Source organism: Ictidomys tridecemlineatus, chromosome 10, assembly GCF_052094955.1.
Source record: "Ictidomys tridecemlineatus isolate mIctTri1 chromosome 10, mIctTri1.hap1, whole genome shotgun sequence".
Taxonomy (NCBI): Eukaryota; Metazoa; Chordata; class Mammalia; order Rodentia; family Sciuridae; genus Ictidomys; species Ictidomys tridecemlineatus.
Genome location: NC_135486.1, coordinates 38,065,579 through 38,085,763, shown reverse-complemented (window position 1 = coordinate 38,085,763; position 20,185 = coordinate 38,065,579). Strand labels below are relative to the sequence as shown.

At 43.0% G+C, this 20,185-nt stretch overlaps 1 protein-coding gene across 3 annotated transcripts in view; it reads right to left on the bottom strand.

Annotated features, from left to right (window-relative positions):
• Positions 1–20,185, bottom strand: part of Hhat (hedgehog acyltransferase) — a 316,410-nt gene that overhangs the window by 238,845 nt on the left and 57,380 nt on the right. For all 3 annotated transcript variants that reach the window (XM_078022761.1, XM_040278701.2, XM_078022762.1), the window contains exons 5-6: positions 10,018–10,212; positions 6,020–6,235 (exon numbers count right to left, since the gene is read on the bottom strand). In XM_078022761.1, the coding sequence (XP_077878887.1) occupies positions 6,020–6,235; positions 10,018–10,212 (411 nt within the window). The remainder of the gene's footprint in view (positions 1–6,019; positions 6,236–10,017; positions 10,213–20,185) is intronic.

The following is a 20,185-nucleotide window of genomic DNA, read 5'->3' as shown; positions in this document are numbered from 1 at the left end:
AGCCATGAAAATAATTTTTGTTCACTATATATAACATGAAAGACTGATAAAATAAACACCCAAATCACAACGATAATCTTTGGATAGTGAGATTTCAGTTGTTAACAATTAAAAATCAATTCTTTCTGTAATTTGGGCAAAGTAATGTAATTTTATAATACTGTGAAAACTTTGAACCTCTGCTGGTGAGGAAAACACTCAAAGTCCTTGGATTTCTGCACCCTGCTTCTAAAATGATGCCTAGCGCCAGGACTTTCCCAGGAAGCCTATCTCACAAAGGCCAACATCTTCTATGATCATGTATTCTTTTACGCTAGAGTCATCTTTATGTCTCCTTACCTTCCCACCTCCTCCTTTCAACTTCTTAGCCACGTACCGAGTTTCTTTGTTCACTTTCTTTTTCCCCAACTCACTGAAGCAAATCTATTGTCTTAATGACCACCAGGAGCTCAGAAAACCCCAATACACAAACAGTGCTGTAGTTTCAATGTCCCTCTGAAGTTCATAGGTAGAAATCCTAGCTCTTCAGTCATGATATTAGGAAGTAGGACCTTTGATGTTATGAGGTCACCAGCACAAAGCCCTCATAACTGGGATTAGCACCCTTAGAAAAGGGACCCCAAAGAAGAGGGTCTTCTGTAAACCAGGAAGTAGATCCTCACCAGACCCCAAGATGACTGGTGCCTCAATCCTAGACTTCCTAGCCTCCAGGATTTAAGGGCAGGGGGAATCGACTTTCATTACAGCAGCTTGGATGGCTAAAATGCATGGAATCCATTCATCTGTGGAGGCTGAGAGTTCACACCAAGGCCACTAACAAGGACAAGATATTGAGAGGCACCAAAAATCATTCTAGAGCAACAGACACATCTTTCTCAGTGCCTATGGTCTTGGACAGAAGCAAGTCTTCTGGCTGAATGTGATAATGTCCCCAAAAGCAATGTTGGCAGGAGACAATCTTCACACAACAGAATGTTTCTGGTTTCTAAATGAGTAGCTCTGCACAAAGGCTGAAGGCCTCTGAGCAAACACCTACCCTAAACTCAGGTCCCCTGCAGACGAGACCTGCACCCGAGGCCACAGGGCACCATCAATGTGTAGCCCCATCCCTGGGATTAGAGACAGCAGCTGGAGTGGAGGTGGCCCTGCAGAAAGCCAGGGCATCTCTGCCAGGCTATCCAGAAAACACACCTTTCCCAGTCACCTCTGGGCTCCAGGCAATCACACTTCAATGTCAGTTCAAGGTAAGGCCTCCTTATCCTCCCCAAACCAGGTGCAACCTAAAAATGACAAATATCTGTAATTATCAAGAACCATGAGGCGCCGTTTGTGGCTGACTGCCTCCTAATAATAACTTACCTACTTTCCTCAGGCCGAAACTTCCCTACCAGGTTTGATAAAGCATAATTATGTGTCACAACAGGACCAAAAAGGCTGGACCTCTCTCTACAATGCTCCCTTTTAGATGAGGGCCTCATTCAAAGCAAAGGAAACATTCCTTAACTGTACAAATGCATACAGGAAGAGGGGGACAACCCAACTTTTTCATTCTATTTGCTTTTACCTAAAAAAAAAAGGTCATTTTTGTCTGTCCGTAGGGTTGTGCCATTATTATAATCCACTTGTACCTTGAGTCTAATGGACTCTTCTTTAAAGCACCAAGCAGTGGGAAGAGCAGACACTCGACACACAGCTCAGCTAATGAGCAAGGCTGCACTCTTGTCTGCATGTAAAGCATTTCATTTGAGAGATTTCCAACCTAGGGGATTGTCGACCTGCAGACCATCGGAAAGTGCCATCAAGGGAATTTTAAGTTCAGGCTCCATTTAAGAAAAAAAAGAAAAGAGAAAAAACACATTAACTCATCTGCAAAGTGCATTTTAAAACACATTATACTTTAAAACCTCATTTCATGCAAATTGCATGAAAGGGAATATCGAAGCCTTTCTCCTTTCAAAGATATTCTGATGATTAAAGATGACAGTTCTCAAAGATGAAAAGGTTCTTTTCCTTCACACACTAGTAACACGTATGTTTGAGGGCAGCAAACAAAGGCCTTACCCAGAGCCAATTATTCCACCCTGCCACCAACCACCAACTTCTGTCTGCTTGGATCTAGGGATCTTCTGGCAGAAGCCTTATTCCTTCAGGGTGGGTGGGTAGCTGCTTTGCATTTGGTGGTCACAGACCAAACCCTACTCCCACACCAAAAAACTAAAATCACTCCCTAATCAGAATCTCACTGGCCCCAGCCCAGCCTCCCATGCCAAGGCCAGAGATGCACACTGGTCTCTCCCAGACTGCTCATGGGCCTGCAGCTGGTGCTATTCCAGAGTGGTCCTGGTCTGGCCAACTGGAGCCTCCAGACATGCAGGTAAGTCCACCAGACCACACTCCATCCCCCTCAAACTCTTGTCACAGCAAGTCAGAGGCACAAGGCTCATGTCTATTTCTTCCACTCAATCTACACTCCATTAGCCTCCCTTTGCCTCTAGCTCATCTATAAAGTGGTAAGAGAAGACTCTCACAGGGTTGACTGAGGACTGAAGGAGCTAGAATATGGAAAGCCCAGTTGAGAGTAAGTTCTCACTATTATCACAGATAATATTATTCCTGATACTCTCCAGACTCCTATACACTGGGTGCCTGCCCAGCCCTTGATAGCCACTCAGGCCGAAACCACCCCATACCTGCAGCAGCTGCTCTCATCTCTCTACAAAAAGATGGACTGGCTCTTTGGAGGTCAAGATGGTTGCTCTTTGGAGGTCAAGATGGTTGCTTCCAGAATCCCCCATTGCCGTGCCTGCCCACTAAGTTAGACACCCAGGGTCCCAGTTCTGGCCTAACCTTACCCGGGAATTGCCAAATGCTTCTGTTTAACAGTAATAGTAGGTAACACTTTATACTATTTGTGTCAAGCTATGTTACTCACACAAAACCATTTAATCCTCTCAATCCTGTGATGGAAGTACTAGTCCTCACATTCAAAGGAAACAGGCACATATCAGGTAACTTAAAAAACCCACTCAAGCCTGAGACCAGGAGCTGAGCTGCAGAGCCTTTGTTCTCAACCTTGGTGCAAGTTCCCCATTTGGGCACTGGCTCTCTGCCCAGGGTAGGAGCACGGCTCTCCACAAGGAGGATCCCTTGGCCCAACTTCCTCCCAACCCAGCCCATACACAGCACAGTCCACCTGTTCAAAGATGCAGGGGCCTCAGACTCCCAGCTAAGTAAACTACTCTACTTTTCCCTAGACCCTCCTGGATCCCCCAATTTTACTCCTGCTCAGTATTCGAGTTCCACAGAAGCACAACAGAAAAAATAGCTGAAGATTGTGTTCCTGAAACTCTAAATGCCATCAGAAATGGACTTCAAGTTGAGCACAGACTCTGCAACAGGTAAAACTTTTAGCTATTCATCACTGCTAAGTGCAAACTTCACATGCTTCAACTTAAAAAAAGTCACCTCTTCTATACTTCATCTTGTGTATGTCAACATGTTAAAAGTTTGGGTGACACAGGCATTTACTAGGGCTGTGCCTCATCTCATTTTGTCTCATTTTTGTCTCATTTTAAGTTTGTGGCGTCCCCAACTGCTTCTCGGGCCTGGATTGGTTTTCACTGTAGGGCTCTGCTGCCCCCTGCTGGTGAAGCCTTACTCTTCTACCTGACCTTGTCTAAGAATTGACCTGACCATTTAAGAAATAACCATTGAGTTCCTTATTACCAGTCCTTCCTTCTGAAAGTGTTTCATACATTCATTTATTCAAGCACTCATTCAGAGAAAACTCTGCTTAAGAGTTCTTCAAATTAACATTCTCCACCCCTTCCCAGGCTTTTCCTTGGAGGCCTCCCTGAAGGAGCCCATTCACCACCAGATTTGCTTCTCATTCAACCCTCCCCTCTTCACAGGTAAGCAACCCCATAGGCTTCTTCAGCCAACTATAGAAACCCCCTGGATTTTTTAATTTGCCTTGTACCTTAATGAACATTTTTCCATTTTCTAGACCGACTATTCCCAGGCCACAGTGAAAGGCTTTAATTTGCCTTTCCAAATACCCTGCTCTCAGCAATTGCTACCATTTGGGAAAGGGAACAAGACAGGGATAATATATAAATGGAACTCAGAATCCCTAATCTGACCCCTATAAAAAGCCACCCGCTTCTCTTTCCCAGTCTGAGATGGACAAGAATGGGGGCTCTTGGCTAAGGTTTAGGGGAGCAATAATCTCAAAGCTGGCCTCTATGGAGCAGATACAGGATGCTATGATAGGCCTCTAGTACTCCTGCTGGACCCTTAAGGGTAAATTTTGAAAGGAGACATGAAATTTTTATAATGATGTTTTTTGCCTCATAACAAAAGCACAGATTTTGCCACCCGGCAAAGCTCTTTATGGTTAAGAGGCAGGAAAATAATCTGTTTCCTCCCAATAGATTCAGTCTGTTTCTCAGACAATTACTATTCATCTTTGGGGGAGGAAATGGGGAGATGTTTAGTCCAAAAGTTACTGACTGGAAAATTGGGAAGAAATAAAAATCCACAGTGTCCCTTTTTATATGACAAAATATAAAAGAAAAAAACTGGAGGATCTGAACCTTCCCTATACTATGCCTGCTCTTCCTGGGGGAGGGGACTTGGAATAGTGGCCCTCAGACTTTAGCATACAGGAGAATCGCAATCACCTGGGGGGGGCCTGTTAAACTATCCAGATAGGACCACCCCCAGAGGTTCTAAGCATTGGCATTTTAACTAGTCCCTGGAGGTGCTGATCCTGCTGGCTCTGGGACCTCACTGAGAGCAGCTCAGTTAGAAGATCAGCTGCCATCACTTAGCCACCTCTATCCTTTACCAACTGCAACAGTTTCAGATATGAAATTACCTCACAGTCAAAGAATAATCCCACGTCACCCAAACTGAAGTATGAGAAACCCTATACTAAACCTCCATTTGCCCAGTATATCAATTTCACATAAAAGAATACTGGAGAGTAAGAAGTTGCATCTGTCACTGGCAATTTGAGAACATGATGTTATCATAATGCAAAAAAAAAAAAAGTAACCTTAAATGCAATGCAGAACTTGAGAATCACCAATTTTGTCTTAATTCCACTAAGAATCCCACTTTCTCCCAGGGCGGGGGGGTACATCTTTCAAGTCGTCCCTCAGTAAAGGATAACACTGCTGCTGGCCCTATACTTTGAACTATGCTTCCAGGCACATGCATCTGTGTGTATTGTACAGGTGTATGCACTTGTTGTATAAATCTGCACGTGTTATTCTCTCCCCTACCAAAATTGTTTTGGTGGTGGAGGGCAGAAGTACCCCTTAGTAATAATATTGAGAACTGTTCCTTAACACTTGAAGATAATTAACTTAAATATGCCCCGTGAACCTAGCTGTGGGTTGAGGAAGAAAGGGAGGTTTAGTAGAGTGAAAGTGCTGGATAAGGGCACAGCAGCTTAGCACAGTGTCTCCCATAAGGATGCCCTCCAGAGAAGGCAGACAGGCTCTGGGACCTCAGAATCCACAACTGTCTTCAAATGTTCTCCAACTCTGCTTTTGCATCTAGGTTGCCTGAACCATTCCTAAGCTATAGTGGAACAATTTCATGAGCAGTTTATGAATGTGAAAGGAACCACACTATTTGCCAAGCAACAACAAACAGCATAGACATTCTCTCTTCCTACTCTTTCAAGGAATAGCATCATAACCAAACTTTTTCTTTCCCCGGACTTTTGCTGTAGTGGATATCAACTCCCAGTCTTAACCGAGTTGTTTGGAACCCTGGCAGCCAAGGGTGGGGCCCCTGGAGCTAAAACACAAGAGACGGGTCAACATTTATTGTGAAGGCTTATTATTGCCCGATACATTTCACCTACCTGCAAAAACTCCAGACAACTAATGGTGTTGTTAATTCTGTGAGTGCACCTGAGTGGAAGGACTCAGTCACAGACCACACAGCAACACAGACAAAGGTTTAATCTATGGAATCCTATCCAACCCCCAAAGTGGGCTCTAACCTGTTTGACGAAGTCCGGGAAGGTGAGGATGGGCCCGTTGTGGAAGACCGGATAGTAAAAGACATAGGCCAGCACCCAGGGGAAGGAGTAGGAGGCCCGGGCTGCGGGCAGCTGCTGCCAGCAGAACTCGAGGCTGAAGCTGGTGTAGCACAGGCAGCGAACCGTCAGCGTGAAGTGCAGCAAGTCATACTCATTATCTGTCTTGTACCACCTTCTCTGCAAAACCAAAAGGAGAAAGCAACCATTGACTGGCAAGGAGAGACAGCATGGATCCGATACAGGAGCTGCCCAGCAGGATCACCGTTTTCTGAGAAGCGCAAAAGGAGACCTCTTCCTTGGCTAGGACAGCTGCTTATAAAGGGAGTCAAGAGCCATTGAAAATCAATTAACTCATTGGAGCCAGGTGTGGTGCGCAGACCTGTAATCCCAGGTCTTGAAAGGCTTGAAAGGCTGAGGCAGGAGGATCACGAGTTTAAGGCCAGGCTTGGCAATCAAAGCAAGCAGTTAGAGCTAGGGGTGGGGGTGGGGTGGGGTTGTAGTTAAATGGTAGAGCAGGAGCCTAGCATGCATAAAGCCCTGGGTTAATCCCCAGTGTGCGCGCACGCACGTGTGTGTATACACACACACACGCACACACACACACACTCAATCAAGCAGCCAATAAACAGGAAATGAACAAAGAAATGTCTCTTACATCCACCTTCAAATTAGCATGAGGGTTGATGCACATAATAAAGTTTTTTGTGGATATGCAACTATGAGAAACATCCATTGGATAACAAGGAGGAACGTTACATTCAACGGATACTTTGACAGTTCCTTCTGTAATTCTTATGACAAAAAGGGACTTGTAAATGTCACTTGGGGTTTTTGTCTTAAACACTTTTTCTCCTTGCTCTTCAGTTATGAATTTGGCTCCACTTTAGCTGAATACTATGTTAAATCAAACTTCGCAGACTAAGAGGTCTCTAAAACAAAGGATTTACTGAGTTATTACAGAGACTAAGTAGACAAAAATAAAAGAAATGGTCTTGGGACAGGTTTCCTAAGCCACCAGCAGCACAGCCTGATAGCAGTTGGGAAAATGTCCACGGGACCTAGAGAACTAGGATGTTTTATAATGAAAATTTGGTGGAAGAAAATAAATCATTTATATTGAACCTACAGATAGATGGAGAAGGAGAACGCTCCTCAGGTAGAGGCCTGGGATAGAGGACATCCATACAGCATGAAACAAATCACATGCACACATAAAAAATGTGCATGGAACAAGAAAAGGAAGACTGGGGAAGGCTTAGCAACATTGGCGAGAGTAAAATCATGAGCATTTGATCATTTTTTATTATCTATATTTTCCATGATAAACATACACATTTATTTTTGTTTTTGTTTTGTCCATGTAGTACTGGAAATTTAACCCAGGGGAGCTCTGCCACCGAACCACATCCCAGTTTGGTCTATGAGGGTCTTTTAAGGCTGTACCCAGAAAAACTTGCCACAAAACACTTTCTGCTCCATGTCTAGGACTTCAGCAGCCACCCTATTTCCTCTAGGTCCAAATTCTTATATATGTGTTTAATATAACCAGCCTCAGTTCATTGGTGAGAGGACAGAAAAATTAAGATCTCCTAACAGCAAAAACTTTCTAAACTTTCCAAATACTAGAAGTGTTAACAACATTGCTTAAGGCAGATTATTTTGTTCAACCTTCGGAACAATCTCAGGAGGGAGGTGAAGTGAAAAGAAAGTAACTAGAACAGATCCGAAACCAGGTTGTCTTCTCATCTTTCCCACCAATGTTGACTCAAGACACACCAATTCTAAATGCAGTCACCTGGAATAAACAAGTGAACAAAAATAAAGACATCATAAGGAGTTCCAAGACCACAGTGATGGAGGAAAGAACATCAAAACTTCCCAAGATTTTCTATGCAAGGAATGTTAATGGGGTGAAGGCAAGAAATAAGAAGGCCACAGGAAAACAGATCCATTAAACATCATAAACCATTTAGAGCTGCTGGCGTCACGTGGAGCTTTGTGGGGTGCTGCACACACACCTGTTAAGAGGAAAATCCTTCGACCAATTAAATTTAGTAACATTCACTTGAGCAAAGAAGAATAAAACAAATCAAAACACGATTCACCAGTCAGCAGATTCCAGATCAGACCAGGTTCTGAGAACTCCAGCCAACAATGTGATCAGATAAAGAACAACTTAATTAGCTACAGCCTAGTCAATCAAGCCATCAACTGGTTACAGCTTAAGTAATTAATTATTTACAGCTTAATTAGTTAATTGGCTACAGGGCCTTCTGCAATCAACCAAAGCTCAGTTACTGTGATTAAACTCTACATTGGTGTGGCCTGCTGGGCCCAGTGCAGATGCCCAGTCTGAACCCCTGACCTCTCACAAATTTTGTTTAACACACTTATCCCTTCCTCTAACACCATATCATCTCCACACACTCATTCACTTTGTGAGCAGGCATCTTCAGAGAACTGGCCTGGATTGGAGCCCTGTACTTGGGTGCCTGGGAACAGGGCCCTTCCTCTCAAAGAGTTCATATTTCTAGTCTGCAAGACCAGGTATAGGAACTACTTCATCATACCAAGCAGTGAATAGTCATTGTCACATCCTCTAAAGTGAACATGAAAAATCTTCAGCTAACAGCAGGCCCAACACCAACGAAGCAGTCAAGTACTGACAGATTTCACCTGAGAAACCAACCAGACAGGAGAGGGCTTTCTGTAGAGGCTGGAGTAGCACATTGGGCTGTGCTTCAGAGGAAACAACAGAATCAGACGAACAAGGATGAGGGAAGAGGCTAGGTCCGAGAGACAGGACATAAATGTCTAAAGGCGAAAGGGAGGCAGAGTCACTGGACTCCATCAGCACCTGCATCTCCACGCAAGAAGTGTCTGGGAACCCAGCTTTGACATGGGAAGATGGACAACGGTGGTACCCCTGCCCTAGGCACATGATGGCCCTGAGTTTTCAGAGTTGGGAGTTTCTCCAGCTGTTTGGTGTCAAAGTCGACTGAGCCTGAAGTTCAAGGGCTTCAGACATGCTGCCCTTGGTGTTTGGAATTTTTTCTTCTTACCATGCATTTCTTCCCCAAGGAGAGTTCCCACTTCTGATTGGCTGAGACCTCCATACCATTTGCACACCTGGTGGCCTCCTTGGCTGTGGTCTTAAATGACAAGCCTGATTCTCAACAAGGGGATGAGATAGGGAAGCTATGCAAACTGCCCAAGGTGTCCCGTTCCAGCCCCATTTTGCACAAGTAGAAAGTCTTTCAAGTTACGAATCACAGAAGAGACCACTGAGAGGTGTCCAGAGGATGCTGTACACCTGCCAGGACATGGTCTGGGACTGTTCAACAGGAACCAGAAAACAGTGCAGGAAGAGGGGTGCAATCAGCTCAGCTACACACTCCAGAGCCAACCCCTGGGCCTGGACTGTGCATTTTGCAGCAAAACACATTTTTCTCACTTTCTAACCACAAAGAGCCTCCGTCCGTTATCTACATGAGGAGATAATCAGTAGGTATGTTCATCAATTAAGAAGAAAACCACTTGTCTTACCTGTCTCAGAGCCATGGTGGGCACTAGAAGTGATAAGGCTTGTGAGCAAGAACATTCCCTAAAAATTGTAGGCCACTGAACAGATCATTTTAATCAAATGCCTAGGGGACTCTTCATTTATTTATGACATCTGGCACCCTCCCTGCCTTTCCAAATAGGGAGGAAAGGTACAGGGCTAGACCTGGGCAACCTCACAGGGCAGAGACAGAACAAACAACTAAGATTGCAGAATTTAAGCAGGGCTCACCTGTATCAACCCTGTGTGGCCACAAGGGGGAGCTCCGCCGAGGCGCCACAATCGTTTTTTTTGTGTTTGAAAAAAAAAAAAAAAAAAAAAGTTAACCTGCTGGGATCAGGAAAGGCCAGGGGGACCTCACCTTCTCCGCCTAAAGACACAATAGGAAGACACTTACCTTAACTTCCTCTACACCTTGCAGCCTCAGTGTGGAGAGCAGCAGGAGAGAACAGAGCCATGACAGGAGCAGCGACCGGAACTGGGCCACACAGAAGGCGATGACGGTGTGCAGGAACACCATGGCCACACCAGGGACCCCCAGCACACTCCAGCAGGCCCACATCCCATAGACCATGAGAATCCAGGGTCTGTGCTACAGACAGGGAGGGTCCCAGGGAGAGGGAGAGGGGGAGGGGGCAGAGGGAGGAAAAGAGAAAGAGGTGACTTCATGGGCTGTTACACCTCAGAGGACAATGTTCGGCCACTCAGTGACCCATAACCGACCTCTCTTCTCACTGCCCTGAAGTTCAGATGAACTTAGCTTCACTCCCACATTTCCAGAATTCCATCAGATCCACCCCAGAGCAGGTGGCCACCTCCCTGCCCTCAGCTAGGATCCCAGACTACCAGATCCCACCCCAATAAGACCTTGCTCTAGCTGACTTCTCAGCAGACACTAGGAAGACAGAAGGCAGGTGCAAAACGTGCCACCCCAGAAGCCACACCCGGCAGGCACCACCCTTCCAAGGTGAAGAGGAGAGGGAGTCTGAGCATTCCTAGGGAGTGTACTGTCCACACCACAAAAGCCTTCCTGACATCCAGGCCAGAGAGTTAAATATCTAATTACATTAAATAAAATCATATCTTACCAGCTTTACAAGATGGTGAGACCTTTATGCAGTCATCAAAACTGACAACACGTATTCCCATTTTAAGAGAATCAGAATATTTTTCTATTTAATTACCATGTAATTTACAGTTATTATATTGAGTAACTAAGCAGATAAATCAGCATGTCCTTGCTATTATGATATACGCTTAGTCATATCTGGCTGGTAAATTTTTTAAATTTTTCATTTGTTCTTTTTAGATATACGTGACAGTAGAGTGTATTCTAACATTATACATACATGAAGTATAACTCCCCATTCTGTGGTTGTACAAAATGTGGAGTTACGCTGGTCATGTATTCATATATGGAAACAGGAAAGTTATGTCCAATTCATTCTTCTGTCTTTCTCATTCCCATCCCCACTCCCTTCCCTTCTTTCCCCTTTGTCTAATCCAATGAACTTCTATTCTTCCCTCTCCCCCTCCCCCTTATTATGTGTTAGCATCCACAAATCAGAGAGAATATTCGGCCTTTGGTTTGGGAGGGGATTGGCTTATTTCACTTAGCATGACGGTTTCCAGTTCCATCCATTTACCAGCAAATGCCATAATTTTATTTTTCTTTAAGACTGAGTAATATCCCATCATGTATATACACCACATTTTCTTTATCCATTCATCTGTTGAAGAGCACCTAGGCTGGTTCCATAGTTTAGCTATTGTGAATTGAGCTCTAAAAAATGTTGATGTGGGTAAGTCCCTATAGTATGGTGATTTTAAGTCATTTGGGTATATAACAAGAAGTGAGATAACTGGGTCAAACGGTGGTTCCATTCCAAGATTTTTGAGGTATCTCCATACTGCTTTCCAGAGTGGTTGCAGCAATTTGCAGTCTGTGGATGGTAAATTCATGTTTAAAATCCATAATAATGCTTTAACATTGAGAAGTAATATCATTATGGTTTAATGACTCAATCTTTGAAGTCCATTTGTCTAAATGCAAATGCTGGTGTTCCCATCAACTAGCTGTTGTGACTCTAGGCAAGTTACTTGAGCTCTCTATACTTCTGTTTCTTCATATATAAAATTGGGGTAAGGACAATATCAACTTCACGAGGTTGTTGCATAGATTAAATAAGTTAAACCTATAAAATACTTAGTACAGTATCAACACACAGTAAGAAATGCTCAAATACTAGCTGTTATTCCTAAGGAAATATGATGTCTCATGTCTCATGGGTGTGCCTTTGTGTGTGTGTGTGTGTGTGTGTGTGTGTGTGTGTGTGTGTGTGTGTTTTGCTGGGAATTGAACCCAGCCAGGGTCTTGCATTTCCTAGGTAAGCACTCTACTATTAAGCTACATCCCCCAGCCTGGGTGTGCATTTTAAAATGTGGTTTCCATAAACACACAAAGCTTAAAAAAAAAAAAAAAAAAGTAGCAACTGACTGAATTTAGATCTTCTCGTGAAAACAAAAAGACTTTTTGCAGGGAAAGACAGATGTGAAATGTAAATTGTAAGTTCCATGCTTAGATGTTAATTCTTCCAGAATATCACTTGAGTTACTACTACTATTTCCCAAACCTATACCCGAGTCTAGGAGAATATTTTAAATGTGAGACTAGGTCAGGCACTTTTAAGTTCCAAGAAAACCAGAGAAATCTGAAACCCAATTTTACTTTTTTTCCATCCTACTACCCGCAGAACACAGGCTCATAAATTTGCTTCAGACTTTTCCCCACTCACTCACCTCTGGGCACAGTCCAATTTTAAGGAACAAGGTTGCCAAAGATTATTTTAAGACATAGTTTTAACAAATGAAAGAAAGACAGTTCCTTTTCAGCCTGACCTAAAGCAGTTACTGGCAGGATTCTTCTCCATGCATGCGTGGCTGCGTCCACAGACACACACACAGTTCCACTTTTATTAAGTGCTACTTGATCCGTTTGGAAAAAGCCTGTTTGCTGGGATTCATCTGGAACTTACCGCAGACTGAAGCTGCTTCAACTTGGAAAAAGCTGAAGGAACCTTCAGGAAATACTTGGTAGTGCTGTGTCCACCCCATCTACTTGAGAGATCCTATGATGAATTTAACAGTGGTCTCGAAAGCCACCTTGGGGGCAGACAAATGTGTCCCATATTCTGCCTCATTGCCCCATTGTCTGCCTCCTGCCAAACAGTACAGACAGATGACCCTGAATACAGTACTAAGACACCCAGGGAATGCTCTCAAGTTCGCTTCATGTTCTGAACTAACCTTGCTTGCCCCCACCTCCCCCAGTCCATTAACTCTGCAATTCGTTGGTGGTGAACAGGAAATGAAATGACTTGAATCATGCAACGAGAACCACCTATACAAAACAGCTGTGTGAATCAGAACCCCACTGCAATATTGATTTTCATATCTCATCTATAAAAACACTATTGAAATCCCATCCCCAAAATACCATTAAAATTTTGATATTGCATGATCGGTCCCACCCCATTCTCCAACTGCATCATAGAGAGCAGTCCCCCCTGTGGACGCAGCTCCTACCCACCCACCCCATCCACTATCCCTCCACCAGCAGGCCTAGAACCAGAAGCAGCAGTACTCAGAGGGGTCATGGAACCGCAGAGTGACATTGCCTTTGCTGCCCATGGCCACAAGGTCATCATGGATGGTCATCTTCTTTGGGTGGCAAGGGAGATTTTTCCAAGTATTTCAAAGATCAATATCATGTACAAAAGCCTAAATTCAGGCCTGCCCATCTATCTCTACTCCAAATGTATTACATATTTATCAAACTCTTACCTATCTGTTAAGTGAAAATGTTAAGCCTCTAACCCAAAACAGGCCAGAACTTTTTTAACTTTTCAAAAATAAAATGTGTTATGTTTCATTGCAAAACAGTACTTTTGACTTGTCACTAGAAGCACCCTAAGTGTTTTTCCAAGCTTTAGCAGATATACAGGGTCTGGATCACACACATATTCTATGTCAAGTTCAGATCATCTTTAAAACCCACACAGAAATCAAATCAGGCCAATTCATTTAAATTATTATGTTCAAGAGATAACTAGAATTGGTAACTGCTGATCACTAGAAAAGAAAGCACAGAGAATCACATCGATCAAGTAGATGAAGAAAACATGAACTTAATTGAATGCTTGGCTATGATGTCTCTCACTTAGAAAATTTCACTCTTCATTAAGTATAACTTTTACACAAGGCTTTTTCCAGTTGATATTTTTATTGAGATGATTATAGATTTACATGCAACTGTTGGAAATAATACAGATAAATCCCTTACCTAGTTTTCCTCAGTGGTAACATTTTGCAAAACCTTAGTATGATATCACAATCAAAATATTAACATGACTATACTTTTTCAAATTTCCCCAGTTAACTTTTACTCGTGTGTGTGTGTGTGTGTGTGTGTGTGTGTGTGTGTGTGTGTGTGTTGAGTTCTGTACAATTTCATCTCGAGTGTTGGTTTGGTTTCTACCACAGTAGAGACCCAGAACAATCATCTCCCCCCAAGGATCCCCATGCTGCCCTTTCACACCACGTGCACCTTCTTCTCATCCACTCTCCCCTCCCCACCATAACTCTCAGCCACCACTAATCTCCATTTCTGAAATTCTGTCACTTCAAACTCACACAGTAGGTCACCTGTAGGATGTGCTCTTTTCACTCAGCGTAATTCCCTGGAGAGTCATCCAAGTTGCTGTGGTCACTGAGGGTTTTGAATTTTTATTGCTGCGTTTTCCATGGTATGAATGGACCACTGTTTATTTAATCATGTGCCAGCTGAAGGACACTTAGGCTCTCTCCAGTTTGGGGAGATTACAAATAAAGTGTTACAAATATATGTGTACAGGTTTTTGTGTACAAATAAGCTTTCATTTCTCCCCAAAAGAGCACTTGCTGGGTGGCATGGCAATTGCATGTTTAGTGCCGCAGTGAACAGCCGCGCAGTTTTCCAGTGTGACTTTGACATTGTACATCCCCACCAGCAATGTACAAATGATCCAGTGTATCTGCATCCTTGCCAGTAATACCACCCATTTGGTAGGGTTACTGCATTTAATCTCAGCCCATCTGGTAGGTGTGTAGTGATATCCTGCTGTGGCTCTAGTCTGAATTTATGATGCTCTTATGATGGGTATAAAAATGTGAGCAACCTGGAACCTGAGATCAAGATGACCTAAAAGGACTTGACTGGAGCACAGGATGACCCCCACTTGATTCTACCCCAGGCTCTTCTGCTTTTAGTAAAAGATGAAAAAATAAATAAATAAAAATTTAAAAAGCTGCTTCTCTCTGCCACACTCTTCCTCCATGTTCAGCCTCGAGAAATGGAGCTGGCCTTCTATGAACTTAGACCTTTGAAACCATGAGCCCTCAAAGAAACTCTTCCTCCTCTGTAATTGTGCTGGTCAGGCCCTCTAATCTCAGCAACAAGAAAGCTGACTAAAACACCCACTGTGTTTTATTTTAGATTATCAAGTCCCCCTTAGCAGGCACACCTTCTCTTACTCATATCACAGTAATGTAAGAATCTAGCATGGTGCCTAGCATATATCAATTTCATAAAGTGGATGAATGAATGGTTGGGAGGAAGAAAGTGAAAGGCAAATGGATGGGTGAGTGGATGGGGAGATGGATGGAGAAGGGAGAATAGATGAAGTTGTGTGGGTGGATGGACGGATGGAGGTGAGGTAGGCAGGTGAAGGGAGATGGGTGGGTAGACAAATGGACGGGGGTAGAGGTGGGTAGATGGGTGGTTGGGTAGGTGAAGGGAGCTAGATGCATAGGGTGGGTAGGTAGATAGGTCAACCTTCTCAAGACTTGGGATTTAACCTGATAGTTATGACTAAGATGAAGAAATTAGCATCAAATTTTTAGATATTTTTTAGCCAGCTAATGAGAAAACACATAATATTCCAAATCTCTACTTGTTCCATCTTCTTCCTTATAAACCAAACAGATAAAATAGATGGGTGTCATTTCACATCTTTCTATCCAATACTGTTTTCCACTCACAGGGGTCTCTTACAATTCAACTTGTGTTGTTAACAGCAGATGAGGCATGGGCTCCAACCCATGAAGGTGCACGCCTGCTGTCCTTCACCCCATGCTGTCTCCTGGGATGCTAATTAGTTGAGCTGGCCTATTTCTAAGGCTAGCTCAATGCCCCTGAGAAAAGACTTTGGACTTTTCCCTTCTCCTCTGAAAACTATACTCTTCAAACCAAAGGGAAAACTGGCTGACAGTGCCCCTTCCCACACCCTCTCTATTTCAGCTCATTCTGTGCTCTGGGCACCAAGTGATAATAGGATGTGCCTGAGTGGTTTCCCTCCTCACCTTCCCTCTGCAGGGAGAGGCAGAAGTGCAAAGCTTTGGTCAGGACTCCTATGGGCAACAGTATCAGACTGCTGCACCTTAATTCTTTTTGCACATCTACCAAGAAACCACTTAGTGGAAACATCATTTGAGAAATAGAAAAGGAGTCAATCAATATTCTTATGCATGGCATGATTTATTACATACTACATAATCAATATGTGCAGCTGCTGAAATGCACATATTATATATAAGAAAAATATACACACAGATTAAATCTCCCCAAGAAAACAGGAAAAAAAAAACAAAAACACCTCATCCCAGAGTGCCAACAACTACCTCTGGGCCAGCTTTCCCCAGGAGCAAAGTCTATGGGGCCCATACTAAGGGAATTTCACCCCTCCATAGATGGTACTAATGAAGGTAGAAGAATTCAAGGAAAACCGTTAGTGCATGAGATGCCTATTAGGTATATAGATTTGACAATCTTCTAGAAGGTAACTCCTGTACACCTTGGCCTCCCAGAGCCAAGGCCACAAGACTGACCTTCTGCATATCCTTGGTGAGGAGCTCCACCATCAGGACCAATGCTAACGATGTAGGTCCTCCCAGTTGGGGGTACAGTGGAAACTGCTGGGTAATCAGCAGCACCACACACCTCTGCCCCCCACACTAAGCTGGCCTTCTCAAAGTTCACCCAGGGGTATTTTTAGTTTTGAGGGCAGAGAACACAGTGTCTCAGCTGGTGGTGAGGCCACAGTGGTATTCTAGAAAGGAGGCCACTGTCTGACCCGCCCAACACGCAATCCAACCATAACAAACCCAGAGCCAGAGCTCAAAGCCATTACTCAGCCTCTGCTTCCAGAGCACCGGTCCTTAAACAGTCTAGCCAAAACCCAAAGAGAAAGTCCTACCCAGAGAAAAGGCATTTCACCTCTGCCAAGGAGCACAGTGGAAAGTTTTACTACTTATCATGACCCAACATTTTAAAAAGAAAAGAAATAATACTATGCTTTTGAAAGTAACCTGCCTCTCAGTGCGAGGAGGTGGGACAAGCAAGAAAGAGCTGAGGTTAGATCTTAGATGGAGATGGGAAGCATCCTTTGGGGCTTCTGGTTTTAACCAAGAATCACTAACGCCTGACCCTCCACAGCATTGCCTTGGTTTATGATGCCTCAGAGGATGGGAAAATAAAAGCCAACTACAGCCCAAATCTTCCACCCTGAATAAGTACCAAAAACAACTACCCAAATTAAGGCCATCTGGAATACTTAATCCAGGTGGTGAAAGCCTGGAGCTAATGAAGCCAAAGTTGTGGTTCATATTTACACCAGGGCCAAGCAGACTCAGACAAAGCAAGCACTGTGCCCCAGCCACAAGCAGATCCCTGCCCACCAGCTGTCTCACAAATCAAACCTGTGGTCACACAGGAGATGAGAGAGACACACACAGGGAGATGACGCAGTGCTCACTCTGCTTCATTCCAAGAAAAATGCAAAGTACACCTCCTACTGACATTGGATCACACAAGCTCTGCAGAGAAGATGTCTACCTGTCCACCCATGCCTGAGAATGATGCAAGAAGCCCAACTAGGTGAACTGTCATTTGCTTCAAAGTCAAATGTCCAAAGCGGCCTCCTCGGAGTCCATCCCTGATACCAGAAAGGCCACAGTGGCCCACTCATGGTACCAGGCACCCACTGCAGCTGGCACAGCCCAGGACCACAACAGGTATAGCATAGTGATCAGTATTTGATTTCCTCTCTAACTTCTCACTCAACCATGACTCCCAAAGAAAGGGACTGTATCTCCCAATCCTTTCCCCAAGACAAGCTTAAAATAGGTTCAGAAGAAGCTGTTCATGGGAAGACCAGTGGTGTGGATGAGCAAACACAGCTGCTGCCCTTGAGGATTTTGGACTCTCAAGACAGTCACCCTTTATACACCATAGAGGGAACGGCTCCCAGGAGCAAGTGCCAGCAGAGAAAAGAACAGCCACCAGGTTCTTGGCTCTCATCACTGGCAAGGATAACCTTGAAAAGCATCGCTCATCAGCCTCTCTCCACAACCAAGAAGCCAGCAGCATCACCTCTACTGAACAACTGAGGAGTCACCCTCAAAGGCATTAAGTAACTTGCTTGAGTTGACAGACCTTGAAAGTAACAACGCTACGATTTACCAAGTGCTCTTCCAAGTACAGTCAACCCTCCATGTCTGAAGGTTCCACATGTGATGATTCAATCTCAAATGTAAAATCTTTAGGGAAAAAAAAATTGCACCTACACGGAACACATGCATTTTTGACCTAATTTCCTGAATAATAGCATTATATTGTTTAGTCTCTATATTGTATTAGTTATTATAAGTATTCTAGAGACAACTAAAAATGCACAGGAGGATGTGTGTAGATTACATGTAAATATGTGTCATTTTATATAAGAGACTCAAGCATTTATGGACATTGGTATCTTGAGGAGAGGGGGTTCTGGAAGAAATCCCCCGATACATACTGAGGAGAGTGCCTCCTAAGCAAAGGAGCCTGAACTTAAAGTTATAAGTAAATTAAGTGGAAAGATATTGCTGCACTCAGTAGCAAGCTTCCAACACATGAAACCTTTGGGGACAACACACTCAGGCCATATCCAAACCATAACAAGTACCTAATTTTATGTGGTAGTTTTGCACTTAGGAATGTACTATTTAGTTTGCACACTTTTGAGCTTTCTAAACAGGAATCATATCTAATCTATTTCTCTGCAACTTGTTTTATTAGCTCAAGGTCATGGTTCAGAAATTCATCCATATTGACAAACTTATGACTATAATTAATTCTATTTCATGAAATAATTCACTACAATTCATCTATTTCCCCAAAATGTACATTTGGATCGACTACTTCCAGTTCTTCTTATTGCAAACACCACAGCAAGGAACACTAGGGCTCATGGGCCCTGGTAGGATGAGCAGGTTCTCTAGAGTGTGTATCAGTGGATGAGTTCAGGAGGCCAATATCTGATATCTTCAGGGGATTTAGGTTTTGTTTTTGCCAAACTGGAAAGTATGAAATATATCTTATGGTAGTTTTAAGACATATTTACTTGATCATTAATGAAGTTGAATATCAAGCTTATTGGTTATTTCTGTTTCCTCGTCTATGAATTCCTTTTCAAATACTGTGTCATTTTTCTATTGAGTAATTTATCTATTATTATTATTATTATTATTAGCAGTACTGGGAATGGAACCCAGGGCTCTTCAGACGCAAGGTAAGCACTCTACTACTGGCTACATCCCAGCCCCCAAAATCTCTTCATATGTTCTATATACTAATTATTTGTCAGTTTGCAAATCATTTTAATTAATTAACTTGCCTTTTCACTTCCTGTGTTATATTTGAATGAATAATCTTTTCCACCAGATCTGAAATGTTTGCTCTGTCATAAATCAAATTTCCGTATATATGTAGTTATTTTCTAGATTCTATTCTGGTCTATTCATCTATTTGTCTGTCCTGGTGCCAATATAACCATGTCTTAATTATTATGTCTTTATATATCTGGTAGGTCATAACTTCCAATTTTGGTTATCAAATTTTTGCTAGCTTCATAAGTATGAATTAGAAAATATCCTGGGAAATAATGAAATTATTTGTGCCTTTGATATTTGACAGAATTCATTTGTTAGATTATTGGTTTGGGGTTTTTTGTTTGTTTTTTAATATATATATATATATATATATATACACACACACACACACACACACACACACACACACACACACACACATATACATATACATATACATATACATATATACACAAGGGTGGAAGGTTCCAGAGATTGAGCTCAGGGGCACTCCACCACTGAGCCCCATCCCCAGCCCTATTTCTTATTTTATTTAAAGACAGGGTCTCACTGAGTTGCTTAGCTCCTTACTTTTGCTGAGGCTGTCTTTGAACTTGTTATCCTCCTGCCTCAGCCTCCCGAGCCTCTGGGATTATAAGTGTACACCACGGTGCCCAATACTACTGATTTATTTTAACAGTTGTAATGGTATTAGCCTTTCTATTTCTTCATGAGTCAATTTTGTCATATATTTAGAAATTTGTCTGCTTTGCCCACATTTTCAAAATTATAACCATAAAGGTATGTAAAACATACTCTTACTATGTTTTTCATCTCTGTAA